At 42.7% G+C, this 14,796-nt stretch overlaps 1 protein-coding gene across 1 annotated transcript in view; it reads left to right on the plus strand.

Moving 5' to 3' along the window:
- Nucleotides 1-14,796, plus strand: part of MGMT (O-6-methylguanine-DNA methyltransferase) — a 169,944-nt gene that overhangs the window by 13,894 nt on the left and 141,254 nt on the right. Inside the window, 2 exon segments of the mRNA XM_026851314.1 lie at nt 8,379-8,493; nt 8,496-8,517. Of these exon segments, the coding sequence (XP_026707115.1) occupies nt 8,379-8,493; nt 8,496-8,517 (137 nt within the window).

Below are 14,796 nucleotides of genomic sequence, written 5' to 3' on the forward strand. Positions count from 1 at the left end.
CCAATCTTGCAACCTTGATGCCAACACACTACAGTCACTAATTTGTCCAGCTTATTAACACCACACTTTCTAATGGCGTTTTACTTACGTGCTGCGTGTAAATGTTTGACTTCTTTCAAAATTCGCTTCATGCTAATGGTATAAAACGATGATACATATGTTCTACTGTATATATGGTTTAAAGAGCTGTGTGGCCACAGCCGTGGTTGCTACACTTGCATGGCGTTTAAATTTCTGATATAAGTAATAGCTGGGGGAAGATGCAGAGTGTTTATTTGTTTTTGGAGAGGTTTGAGAGGAACTGGTATGTCTGAATTCCTGTTTAAACAGCACACTAAGGTCTTGTATCTGCTGACACTGTCTCAAATCAAAGCTTGGCATGCGGGCAGTAGATAAAGTAGAAAAGCACATTTCTGGAATGCGGTAGTCAGGACCTACCTGCCTCTTCTAAAGGGAAAAAAAAAAATATATTTTATGACTATTAAAGTATCCTTTAAGTAAAATAACGAAGTCTGGGATAGCCCTTGTAAGTACACGGGGAATTTGCCGTTGGACAGACCAGGATTCCTCCTGTCTGCCAAAGCCCAGACTGAAGATGTAGCCAAAGAGCCAGAGGCTACCACTGCTTGGAACTACACTTTCCTAGCTTGGCACTTCGGGGTCTTTTGATTGCCAGCCAAAGAGCATTAGTAATATAATACGGTGGGACAACAGAAACTTGCTTGTTGTCTTTTGATTGTTTAATAAAGAATTATGTGTCTGCTCTTGTGGAATGCTTCCAAAAGCCGTGGAAAGCAGACGTTGCTCTCGTGCACGCCCTGGTTTGTTGGGGGCTCCTCTGAACTGAGCCTTTTCGGCCAGCGAAGGTGGGACTGATCTTTAGTGGCTGCTGTGCCCGTGTACGTTTACATACATTCAAAATACGCAGTTTAATTCTGTACCTTCACAGGTTTTTTTTATGGTCTTATTTCTTTGGAATGTAAAGAAATTGTTGTATCACCCCAAACTAACCCTGGATTTGCTTACAGTGTGTCTAACATCTTCCAAACCTCCCCTAGCCAGGAAATGAGTAGGTTTTGTTTTTATACCCTCTGAAGTTACAGGTTTGGCTTAACCAAGGTTAGGTTTACTTAGAGAAGCATCAGAGATCCTAGTGCAGCACTGGATATTTCAGTGCAGCTTTTGTTTAAAAGCCTTATCTGGATCACAGTCCTGCTCTTCAGCTGCGGAGGTATTTATTACTCTTGCAGCAAGGGCTAAAATATATGGACCTGATATTTGGTGCTTTATTCTGGCAAGCTGAGAGTTTTCTTTGGATGCCATAGGAAGAAGAAATACAATATAGACAGTTACTGTGGGATGTGTAAGGGGGAAAAAAGTGGCTCATGTCCAGATGAGTGGTCATCTGGCCATTCTCAAGAGCCCGATGCACTGTGTAAAGGAGTTGTGTTTTGTAGCATCAGAGGTAATTTTAAATGTTATTTTACTTGCCAACAGATTATATTGACGGATTTAAATCTGATTAGCTACCATGATGGTGGTTTTGTTTCAAGACTTTTTTTTTTACTGAATTTAAGCAATGAATGCAACATCTTTTTTCTTCCTCAAAATTTTAACTTTTGCCTTAATTCAAACCTGGGGAACACTCAGCTTTCCTTGGACTAACAGGTTTCCATGGGGCTGGAGGCCGTTATGTGTGATGGTCAAGTGTAATGATACAGGAAATGTGCATTATCTTCTTCAGAAAGTATTTTTTTCATGAAGTAATGAGTGATGTTGGCAGGACTGCTACGGGAGCGTGGGTTGTGGAGGGCAGACGAGGAGGAGCCCTGCCCTGGGTTCCAGGACAACTTTCTCCCAGCAGTCCAGATTGAGATGTCAAACCTGCAGGGATCTGTTTGGATTGGGGCATCCTTAGAGCTTAGAGTTCTCTCCATTATGTTTACCTCAATATTTGGACTTTCTTTTTCAGGAGAAGGAAACAGCTTTTAGAAAAGTTCATACTTCAGCTTTGAAAGAAATCTAACATTTCATAATAAGCAAAAAGACTAAGAATTAAATGTTTCTCACTGTATAATTTTCATTCCAGTCTATTAAAATATTTCTGGGCATGAAACTTCTGTCTTCCCTTCTTTCCTCCCCACACTGGAATTACTTGTAGTACATAAATTCTTTTTTCTGTTGAAACAGTGGCAGCCACTGTTTGTTTGGAAGGTGAAAGATAGATGATTAATCAGGATATTAACAGGAGTAAGTTTGCTTTGGGACTTGCATTTTGATCATATATTGTGTGGATCCTGTGCTTATTCCCAGTCCTTAATTTTTTCTCTGCTTTAAACCAGTTTAAAAAATGGCTTTCTCATCTCAGACTAGCTGCATCAGGTTGGAAAATTACCCTCCACGCTGAAGTATATGTGCACAAATGCATTACCTTTACTATTAATATCTTTTCGCATATTCTTAACGTACAATGGATTGTTTCCTTTTAAATAAACATGCAGAAACCAGTCAAACAAATACAGGAAGTTTTAAACTATTAGGGCGATGCTGAGAGAACTATAACTCAGTGTAAACCTTGGATGAGTGGACCACTGGCAGGCGTAGGCTCGGCCGCAGCCGTGCCAAAGAGGGAGCCGTGCTCCGGTTCCTCATCTCGGCAGTGCCAGGAGGGGTGGTGGAACCTTTCTGCAATTAAAACCTTTTGCAAACAGTGTTAGGCTTGTGTTTCTAAATGACGATTTCACGCGGTTGTCTTTACGACGGTAACAGGAGCTGTTAATGACTGGATTTTTTTGGTTTTTGGGTTTTTTTCTCCTTCAGCTGTCTCAGTCTGGAGCAGCAATAGCTGTTTCCAAAACCCCGGGTAGGGGTCTGGCTGCAGTGGCAGCCCTTCCTTGCCCTGACTGCAGCGCTGGTGCTGCTGCTGCTGTATTACACGCCTGAAACACTGACCTTTACGCTTCCGAATAGTCGGGGCGTTAGTAACGGGCTACTCGCCTCTGTCCTCCTGACCTTGCTGCTGTGGAGTTGATGGACACAGCTCACTTCTTTCGTCTCATGGCCCCTGATCGGTTTTTGCCTCGACAAGTCCCGCTGATGGGATTTGATAAAGGATTGTTATGAGAAGGATGTAAACTTACTGGATCAGGAAGAACAACTCTAGCAAGATGACTGAAATGAAGTAACAAATTGCCAAACCAGTCCAGGTACCTGTGAAGTATTCCCCTTAAATTTAAATCCAATATTTCAAGCTTTCATTGAATTTTAATTCAAAACTCGAATCAATAACAAGCAGGTTTGAGAACACTGTGATACTCAAAAGGAGGACACTTAAAGCGTTCAGAACTGGTATTTCTTTCCTGTAATTAGGATGAAGAAGCAACTTCCCTGGCATTTATTGATCATCCTTTCAGACTCAAATTCCCGGTACTGCTTTTTGGCAAGTCGCTGATATTATATGGCATCACAGAAAGAGGGCAGGTGCTTGAGAATTACTGCTGATAGGCAAGCTTCCTGATGCAAATATGTCAGAACATCAAAGTGATGAGTCTTCAGGACGTATTTATGAAGAATAGGAAGTAAATGAAGCAGTTGGTACTTGGTCACACCTTCAGAGGGATGAACTAGCATCAGCATTCTCCAAGTGAAACTGCCCTCAAACTGTGTTGGTCTTATTGGATAAATAAGTCCAGAGATTCAGCTTTTACAGCTAAGAGCACTATGATTTGTGTTACTAACGGGTATAGCTCTGTTTGGGACCCTCTCGGACAATAGGTGCTGCCAATTTGTAGTTTTTGAAGCCAGTATGTAGTTCTGTCCTAGCCCCACATTGGAGCAAGGTTGCGCGCGAAACCCTGTATGGCATCTGGGTGGGTTCTTTATTTTTAAATAACGGTAACTGTCATGGTGTGGAGAATTAAGTAGAGAATTTTCAAATGTGAAGCAGTGGCTAGTCTAGAAATGGTAGGAAAAGGACCATTTCTGGGGTTGAGAAATGGCAAGTGAAATAGGGAAAAAAAAAAAAAAAAGTAATGCAGTTTCAGCCTGTTGGTTGGATTTACATTATCAGGTAGCTCAGCAATTAACCCTTTCTGTTAATCTAAAAGGATCAGAGACCCATTTCTTGGAGGCAACTGTGACATCTCACTGATGAATGCACTTGGACTCGTTAAAAAAAAAATAAAATTGCAGTATGTGTAAGTGCACATTAGGTTTAGCAGTTGAATATGTTATTTTTGCCTCAATTCTCAGAAATATTCAAGTGAAAAAAAAAAAAAAAATCGCAAGGACTTCCATTTGAAGTTTAGCCACATGCTCTAGCCTAATGGAAATACCCTGTTAAATCAGATGCAGGTGGTGGCAGAGGGGATTATCATTAATATTTTGATATGGCGTGGTGGGTTTCTATTGTTGCTAAAGCAGAGCGAAGGAAATAGAAAAACCTGCGGAGGGAGATCCATCAGAGATAGAGCTCTGGCTCCTTCCTGATGGGGAGCATTCCTGTGCTCAGTAATACTGAAGGGAAAACGTCGGAAAAGGTAACATCTTCGGGCTCTTTGGCCACAGCCTTCAGACACAACTTGTTTTAAGACAGTTTCCCACATCCTGAGGCTTGTGGTGGGCGCAAACACATCACGGGCAGCACTGGTGCATTGTTCCGGTGGAAATCTGCATTCTCTGGGGTTTTCACGCTGTACACGTGTGCGGTGAGCTCTTTCAGCTGAGGACCCAGGAGAAGTTGGAAAGCGAAGTTCCTGCAGATATTTTGCCTTCTTTCTCCCCTTTAGTTCGGTCTCTGGGATTTGGGGCACGGGGCTGAAGCAGAGGAAATGCCGTGAGGTTTGCTCTCTTGACTTGTCTTCTGGAAAATACAAACCTCTGGGGACAACACGAAGAATGGAAACAATTTGCTGTGGATTTTTCTGAACCTTGTTGATCCTTGAGATTTCTCTGCAGTTTGGTTGTTTGTTTGGTTTTTTTTTTTTATTATTTATCCATTCCCCATTATGACGTGAATTGGATTCTAGGATCTCAGACCAAACTACAGTGGAATTTTTGAGGGGTTTGGGAGCAGTAGAACTTGGAAAATAATTTTTAGTTATTTACTGTAATGTGAAAGCCCGTTAATGCAAATTTAAATAAAATCTGTATTTAATCAAATGGGAGGTGTGTTTTAGTACTGAAAGCCTTGGCTGCGGCAAGGCTGTTAAACTGAATTACAGTGGAAAGCGTAAGAGGTTAAGATCCTTATATGCGAGTCATCAAGCTAATGCTGGCTTTTGGGTTCATGGCACCTCGTTTAGGAGATGAAACTCGCTGCTGTTTTGCATCGTTAGCATCTGAACCCTAGGAAAGCATTTGAGCGGCACATCTCTGTTTCCTGGTGGTGTTCAGTGGAGTTGATGAGTAATTTAGGGGACCTTCGCCCTTCGGAGGAGCGTGGTGCCACCGAGGCACGTGCTGTTGCAAAGTCATGGGAGCACGCCTGGAAAATGAGGCTCCTCTGTACAGGACATTAACTCATAAATCATGCTGATATTCTTACTGATAAATCTTCCACTGTGAAAACCTTTTGATACTCGTCTGTTATTAATGACAAAAAGGACTTAATTCCTTTGGCTAACAACAGCCTTCCCATTTTCTAGAGAGCGTTTAGCAGCCTGGCGAGATACAGGCTCACATACACTGCACCGACGTTTTTTATTTCTGTGGCAAGACTCCAGAGGATGGAGGAGAAGTTTCCTCTCTAAAAGTCCTATTTTTTTCTACCTAATAAATTCCAAAATTACGAGAGATATTGACATAGATTGTAGGTATTACCGCGGAAAGGGAGAGGGAAGGTAGAATTCGTGCAGTACCTGATCAAAATTCCTTGAATGATTCATTTAGATAAGCTGGAGAAAAAAGCAGAAGACAGTTTATTTGGATTTATTAGGTTTTTGCTTTAATCTGCCATTCATTTCTAGTTCTCACGGCTTCAACAGGGGCATATGGGGAAGATAGTGTGAGCAAACTCTGCCTGTATTGGAAGGGTGTAGGCAGAGGAGCTGGTTTTCAGTGTCCACCACTCTTCCAGTAAACGATGTCTAAGCGTTTGGTAATTTCAGCCAGCCAAGTTTAAAGGCCGTTTATTTACACCTGAAAACTGTTTCAATTTAAATCTTGAATAAAATTTATTTTCAAATAGCAGTGCCTGCAGGAGCACGTGGTTACCTCAATCTCCTGCGGCTCATCTCAGCAGCTGTAGGTAAATAGTGCAGAGGCACGTTAGCGCCTGGAGGGAGGATTGTACGTCGGTACGGTGACCTTCGTCCTTGAGGCTCCCAGCCCCATCGCATATGTATGTGGCTGTATGTCATGTGGCTTCATTCTTTTATGAAAATAAACCTTCTAAATATTGCTGCCAACGCGTATGATAAACAAGACTGAAAATACTAGTTGTACTCACTCAAGGTTTTCATCTATAAAGCTTAGTTCAACTTGGTGTGAACTCATGGGGTTATTATAGTTTTCTGTTACTTGCTGCATCCTGTGTTTTGTTATCATGAAAAAGCTGTCTTCTTACCACTAAGTTGTCACGTTCATGGAGTACATGGTATGAGGTTCAGTGCGTTTAGTTTAGGGCTGTCACACGAACAAAAATGAAGAATGTATACCAGTTTTCCACATCTGTAAACTCTTATGTTGCTTTTTTATTAAGACTCTGCGGTGAGGTGCTGCTCCAAAAACAAGTTCACCCGTGTCCTCTCCTTGAGGAGGGAGAAGGAACAAGGAAAATGTTGGATGAAAGGGAGAGTTTCTTGTAACACCAGCAAACGTTTGATTATTTAGCAAAAAGCTGATTTGGATTACAGGCAAAGTAAACCTCGAGGAGCCTGCAGTTCTTCAGGTGCAGCGCACTGCGCAGAACTTCTGCGCTGAGTAAATTTGCTCTGCTCTCTGCGTGTCTCGGCGAGGAACTGCAGAAGTGCTTCCCAAAATGCAGAGGGTTGTTTACTTTTGCCCTGGTGGGCAAAACTGTGATTGATTTTTTTTTTTTTTCTCCTCACAGTAATTATATTACTCGCAGATGTGACTTCATTACATAGCACTTCATAATGGATTTAAAAATAATTTTGCTTATTTTGAAAACAATTATTGTACAGCCGCAAGCAGCGGTCAGCTGTAAGTTGTCAGACATGGATTTTCCTGACTCCTGATGCACCCCCAGTCTGTCGTCGTGCTCTTCAGTCAGCTTCCCACCTTCTCCAGCACTTCTGCACTTCATCTGCTACTTCATCGGGCTGGCAGCATCGCCCACTTGCTGCAGGCAGACGTAGGTGGGGTGGACTGCAGGGTGCCTTGGGGTAGATGACAAACGTGGGGAAATACTGGGGAAAATAAGTTTGCACAGTTGTCTGTGGAGACTGTTGGCTCTGAATATTGACGTAACAAGTGAATTTTTTCAGGTGTGAGGCAAACTGCAAATCAGCTGTACGGTCCGAGTGCCTAAAAACCAAGAAGCCTTGTTGGTCTCTCAGTGTAACCAGGATGTATGTTTGACCCAGTTAGCTTGTGCTGACTTACAATTTCTTAGGTTTCTTTGTTCTCTTGACTTTTATGTCCAGTTTCACTGGAATTTAGCTCTTTGGAGCAAAGGCTTTTTTTTTGTCCTGGCAGTGATGTTGGTGTCTGGGTGACTGCAGTGGACATACTTGTGGTCTTTTGTCCCGTTTCTCTCCTAATGATTGTACAAACCAAACTGTAAATACAACTCAAAACATCTACTGAGTCAGACTGTGGTGGGTTGTTTTTTTTAGCCAAGATGAATTTGACAAGTATGTTATTGTTGGTCTTGTACAATATTGAGAAGTGCTTGGCATCTGTTTCCAACTACATCCTATCAGTAATCGTAAAACAGACTAGTAACAATGGGAATAAAAAAATGTTTCTTTTCCTAAGGAATGATTGATTTTTTTTTTTCCCTATATTTTTTCTAGCAGACATTCTATTTGTGTCGGTGGTTATTTGCATAACATTGCTGCTCTAAACCAGTGAATATACTTTGTTGTCACAATAATCCTTTTGAAATCGGTCAAAACATGCCGGATGTTAGCTGATAAACCAGCCATGAAACTGCTATTGCTTGAGATTTTTATGAAGGTCACTGTTGTGCTAGTTAACGTGTTTTTTGAGATTTTGTTTCAGCTGCTGACCTCTTAAGATGGATCATTCTGAGTTTTGAAAGTAAAAGCCATAGTTGAAGAAACTTGAAATACAATGTTTTCTTGCTTTTTTTAAAAAAAAATTACTTTTGAAAACTACTCAAAAATATCTTGAGGTGAGTCTTCCTTGGTGAAAATGCATGCACTTAAAGAGGAATTTGTTTTCCCAAACAGGTGAATTCCAAACAGGGAGTATCTCAGTGCAAGGAGAAACACGTGGTTCTGCTTAGCCCCGTGGGAAAACTCAAGATATCTGGGTGTGAAACGGGCTTACATGAAATAAAACTCCCCAAATGAGCGTGCTGCCGAGTGGGTAAGTTCATGCCCTGTGTTTATGTACGTGGCAGAGACAAGGGATTGCCCGGAGGATCTAGGACCCGACAATGTGTGCTTGTTTTTACTAGCCATGCTGGGAGTACAGAGCTTGCTCCTGTGAGAGGCAAAACCAGCCTCAAGTACCTTTAAGGCGTGGCAGCTCCCAAATGCATTTCTTTCCCTGCTGCATCAATGATATCAACGAAGAAATGTTCAAAAATAAAAGTATTTCTAACACAGGTTTTGAAAGTGCATCCAACCCTCTACTTTTGGACGCAACATGCAAAGCTGTCACTGAGGATTAAGACCTCCTTGCGTACTCTGCAAATTTTGCAGACTGTATGTTGATATATATGTTCCAACAGGCAGAATCAGACTGAATAATTCTTTTAATCACTGCGTACTACTTGTGAGAGCTTTGGTTGGTTTTCCATAGCTGTAACGACTTCTGCAGTTCAGAACAGATGATGCACACGGCAGTGGAGACGATGTCTCAAATCTAGGACTGATTGAGGAGGCATTGGTACGTTTTACTGTTGCTTGTAAGTGCTATATAAGTTGCTTATAAGTGTTTATCTGCTAAAGTACATCTGTCCTGTTCAGATCTTTGGTCTGTGGTTTTTCCTGATTTGTGAGGAAATGCTTGGGGGTGCTTTTAGAAGGAACTCCGAATTCTGTCAGAATTACTAGATGCCAAATTTCTTTGCCAAATTCCTCTGCCAGAAAGAAAGCTACTAATACTACTTATTTAAGGCTGGTCTCTCCAGCTGGTTTGGTAATAAAATTTCAGTCTTTACCACATTCTGTTACAGCAGAGATTTTTCTGACAAGACACAAACAGGTTTGGCTTCCTTCTCTCCACCTTGTCCTCTTCTCCCCTGCTTTTTACTTTAGAAATTCTCCATTGATTTGTGGGGTTTCCTGTTTTCTGTTTCCTTATTTTATTATCCTTAGAATCTAAGTGTGTGTAAAATTAATCAGGAATATGAAGCGTAATGTGTATTCTGGTTGAAATATGTTTTTTGCCTCCAATATAAAAACCCTCAAGCTTCTGGATTTGACAGTTTTGCCAACCCCAGTGATATGGAAATAAGTGCTTCAGTTTCTTTATATGCTGATTGCAGTATTGGATTTCTGCTGATGAGGAATGGAAATAAAGTGGTATTTAGGATAGGCCGAAGCTTGCCTTTGCTGCAAAGCAGCTTCTGCCTGAAGAACAGCTAAGCAGAGGAGGACTCTTCACCTTTGAGAAGAGGAAACATCAATGAGTGGAAGAATAGTAGGAAAAAGGTCAGGGGACTCTAAAGGTGAAGAATACGAGAAATTGTGTGGTGTTCTTTATAATGCTAGGCATAAAGTGAATTGTGTGAAATAAAAGCTGAAGACAAAACAGTTGTGATGTTTGGGTACTAAAAAAAATACAGGCTCGTAGTGAAATGGCACATTATTGGAAGAAAATAATTAACAGGCTCTTAATTTGTAGAGACCAAGAAGGTTGATGGGGAGGTGTTATACTGGTTTGTGTAGCTGTCCTGGAGAACTAAGAGCAGAGGTCTGTGTTTGACTTCTGGCTTTAATGTAGAGGTTGCCTTGCTTGCCTTCTCTTTTTGAACAGATTTTTTGGGGGACTAAATATCCTCAGAGCAAGTGGTGGTGGGGAGGCAGGGGAGAGAAATGGGTCTTTCAGGCACACAGACCTTTTTCCAGGAAAATTACTCATGTGTCCCCAAAAGCTCTGCGTACTTTGTGACTCACCTCTGCCGGCACAAATGGAAGATGCTGCTGCTCAGACCACTCGGGTCACTCCCTCCTTGCTGCAAGGCAGGGCCTGTCCTCTGTGTAAGGGCAGCTCATTCCGGGGGGGGCTGCTGTCTGCTCGTGTAACTCGGCCAGCTTGGAGGGTCGAAGAAGGATCCCATGGTCTCGTTCTTGAGGCAGACATCAGGCAGTCTAGATCCTTCTGATTCTTTCATTTTTATCTGATCTTGGTCTTTCAGTTTCTCAGCCGTGAGCTGACTTAGTTTCCCGGCCTCACAGCAGTGTTGAGGTTTAGCGGCATCTTGATAACACTTATCTGAGCAGACTGTATGATCTATATGCAAAAAATTGTTGTATTATAGGTGGACTAATACTCAAGAGTGTTTCAGAAGTTAATGGTAAGCAGAATATTCTTACAATTACTTTAGGAACTCAAATCTGAAAAAGAGGTGGAAGGTGGGACTTGCTTTTGTCTTTACCGATGATAAAGTTCTAAAAATTTTAAAGCCATCTGTAAATGTTTGTGCTGAAGTATAACATTTAATCTCTCCTACTCATTGCTAGTGAATAGTTGTTAAATCTGGCCTCATTGTTTCCGACAGAATAAAATAAAAACAAAACAGTGCCCAGTGCTTCTCCTAACTGGCTAATAAACACTAGGGTAAGAACATTGGGTAGGAAAAAAACCCGTAAGAAACATAAAAATTGATTTTAATGGACCCCTGTCAGAGAGAACCATAATGAGCGCAAGTCTAGTAATAAATATTGGTATTCCGCTCCACGGTGCTTGGGCCTTTTTGTGTAGAATTGCATGTAACAATCAATATAGATTTTAGGGTTTTTTAACAACAAAAATAAGTAAACCTTTGAAATACATAAATACTTAAGACTTGCAATCATCAGACAAACCTGCTAGTTGTAGGAAAAAATCTGATAAAGAGTGCCTGGTTAATGGCATAATCGGTTTGTGGAGATCTTGCTCTGTTTTACAGCTTGTAAAATGCTGAGCAATTAATCACCTGAGATTACAACCTATTCTGCGATGGCTCTCCTTAAAACTTCAGAACACGGACTATAACGTAGACTAAAAGGAGAAGCAACAAAGTAAAATCTAGTTTTCAGTATGCTTGAACGAAATTGATCTATTAATGAGATGAAACTAATTGTAATAACCTACGGTTATTCTGCTCCTTGTGAAGCTGGCAGAGTTTAGAAGTCAAGACACGTCACAGTGTAATGGTTTCTGTTTGGAGAGGAAATTTATTCAAGCTTTTCAAATGTGTGTGTGTATATATATACATAAAATTTCGTGTGTATGAATGAGGAATTCCAGCTCAATCCTGTGAAAATTTTAATTTTCTGAATGCTAACTGAAAATTTTTTTTGGCAATCTAAGTGCAGTGCTAACAATTGGCTAAAACAGTAACTTGAAATCACCAATTTCTGGTTTAGTGTTTAAATTGCGGGTTGACTTGTTCGTCATTCAAGTTGATGGTGTCACTTAATAAAGTGCTGTAGGTAGAGCCAGAATAGATGACATCAGTATCGGAATAGCTGTGGAATAATCCAACCGTGTGTGTTTGATACCCGTATGCTGTGCAACGGAGGCTGCGATAGCTTTCACCTACGTACAACGTCATCGGGAGGGGAATCTGGAGACCTGTATGTTCATTATGGGGCTGTTTCTGAAGCAAGGTGAAGCGAACAGCTTCACGATTGTAAAGTGGGGCAAAAAGTATACCGAAGGTGAAGCTTGATTTTATAAATTTGCCTCTTTCCGACAACTTCAGCCTCACAGTTCATATTTTCAAGAAAAAGAACTAAAAATATACACAACCTGTATTTATATTCAGTACTAGATCAGCCACTGTAGTTTTTCTTTTGGTGTACACAAATAGAACCTTCTTGAACAAAACTAATGCTCCTCTTTCCTCCAGTGTCCTACCTGCAATATTGCAAGTTTGTTCCTGTCCAGAAGAAAAACTCACTTTTTAAATTTTTTACTGATATTGTACTTTTTAACTGTCTTTAGCAGCTTCAGAATGAGTTTTCTTTGTTATTCTACTGTCAGCTGCTGTGTTCCCACACTGGGATGACTGTGCTTTGAGAAGTCTTAGTCCTGAGCTGGAGGGGTAAATTATCATTTGGCGAGTCGGGGGTCACACTTGTGCCTTCTGTTAAAAGGAACAGAAACCACACTCGTATTTTGCTGCTGTGAATATTTACAGCAGAAGATACTTTGGAAAACATGGGATGTTGGCTTGGCAGTTGGGATGGCAGCAGGGAACGGTTTTTCCCTGTGTTGCAAAAATCCGAATTCTTTCAGGAATTCCACTTTCCCTCCAGAAAATCGCCCCGGGGTTCCCTCTCCCTGCAGCGCGTGTAGCCAGCAGATGTGCTAACGCAGTGAAATACGGTGGCAACTGGAGGGTTTTAGTAAAAGAAAGGGCAGTAGCATAACATGCCTTGAGGTAAACTGAAACAGCTTCCAGTGGGTGGTTGGGAAATCCTGTCCTGCTGGGCGCGGGGTCACCAACAGTGTGACTTATCACTGCGTGCTGATGAGCGCGCGCGTGGGATGAAAGTTAAATTTGGCTTCGGATTAGCGGGCGCAGATTCCAGACGATGCTAATACTGACCCCGCTGTGGGCCTTGAGGATGCCACCGGGAGAAAGTGTTGAGTTTTTTTGATTTAAAGCGTAGCTGAGCTGGCTGTGGTCCGTCGCTGCCATCCTTGGGTGGGCCCAGCGCCGGGGCAGGATGGGGGTGGTTGGGGGACGGCCGCCCCCTGGCTGCTGGGCTCCTGCTTCCCGGCCCGAGGGCTGCCGGGGCGCACAGCCAGCTCCAGAACCTGAGCTCCCATCTGCAGCACGTGCAGGTGGTCTGCTCCTCCTCCCTCGAGTCAGAACGAGGTGTCGGTGGGGATGTGAACTTGAATTCGAGAGACTGCAGAGGAGTTTCTGGCATTTCACGCAAGTTTACGAGAACTGAGATTGGGCAGGTTGATTTGCTTTACCATGCCTTGAATTATCAAAATGTCCATTTTCCTGGTGGTTTAGGAATACCCCAGACTTCCCTTTATGCTATTTTCAGAAGAGAGATTTTTTTTGGAAGCAGTGTGATCCCATCCGCCTTCTGTATTTCTTGCAATTTGCTCTGTAGCGTTTCATTTCCCTACATCTTACTGAGAGAGATCAAAGAAAGAGGAACAAGTTGCTGGTTGGGCCATGCTTGTATTATTAATCTGCCTAAACCTTTTAAGGGTGAATCTGCAGTTCAAGAAGTTCACCGGGGTTTCAGTCCGTCTCTCTCAGCGAGTTTAACATTATCAGAAACTCTCCAGAACCTCAGTTTAAACAGGTTTCCAGCTATTAGAGACTCAAAGAAAATCTCAAGTGTGTGAAAACGCAGCGGATGCAGCGGTGTACAGGAGTCTGATAAGAGCCTAGAACAATAACTGGGAGAGGTGTGAACCACTCTGTTCATCTCTGAGGTATTTAATCATAGCCAGTGATGATGGTTTAAATGTCAACTTTGCTAACTGTTTCATTCCTCATACTGTAAAATTTACTGTGAGTGATATCTCACTTTGATGCCACAAGTGGGAGGCATTTTGGGAGAGTGCCACTCCTCCTGTTTTTCCAATAAGCATCAACCAAGACGAAGGAACTTAACAGAGCTCAGGGACATGCTAAAACCCGACTGAAGGAGGTAGGTATGCGACCGCTCTGCTTAGCGGCTTGGAATACATTTCACTTGTACTGTGAACATCTGATGTGACTTACGTGAATAGAGGGATATTGGCAATGCACCTTGGAAGAAGAGGTCACTCTTCTCTATTCGGTTCTTCTTTAAAATTAGTGTGCAACACCTGAGATTTTCTAATTAAAATGGCGCAGGATAAAACCTTTATGGGACGAAGTACGTATTTGCAGTAAAATGGATGGTGTTGGGATGATGTCTGAATGTAGGGTTGGGAGCAGGGAGGGGAAAGCTGTCCTAGAGACATGTTTGAAACTTCAGATACTGGTCGCACAGTATCTACAGACTCCAGGTCACCTCTTGAGGAAAGCTGTGGTGTTTCTGGTGGTTGATCTTGACAGTCTGGAAAGATGGGCTGAGCCCAACTGGGGGAGATTCACTGAGGGCAAATCACAGGTTCTGCACTTGGGCCACAACAACCCCCAGCAGGGCTACAGTCCTGGGGAGGAGTGGCTGAGAGCTGCCGGTCAGAGAGGGACTGGGGGGGTGAGAATGAGCCAGAGTGTGCCCAGGGGGCCAAGGAGGGCAACGGCATCCTGGCTGGTGTCAGCCCTGGCGTGGCCAGCAGGGACAGGGAAGGGATCTGAGCCCTGGGCTTGGCACTGGGGAGGCCGCCCCTCGCTGAGGGGGTTCAGTTCTGGGCCCCTCACCCCAAAAAGGCCATTGAGTGACTCGAGCGTGGCCAGAGAAGGGCAACGGAGCTGGGGCAGGGTCTGGAGCACAGGTCTGCTGGGGAGCGGCTGGGGGAACTGGGGGG

This window comes from Athene cunicularia (assembly GCF_003259725.1).
Source record: "Athene cunicularia isolate RWA chromosome 6 unlocalized genomic scaffold, athCun1 chr6_part1, whole genome shotgun sequence".
NCBI lineage: Eukaryota > Metazoa > Chordata > Aves > Strigiformes > Strigidae > Athene > Athene cunicularia.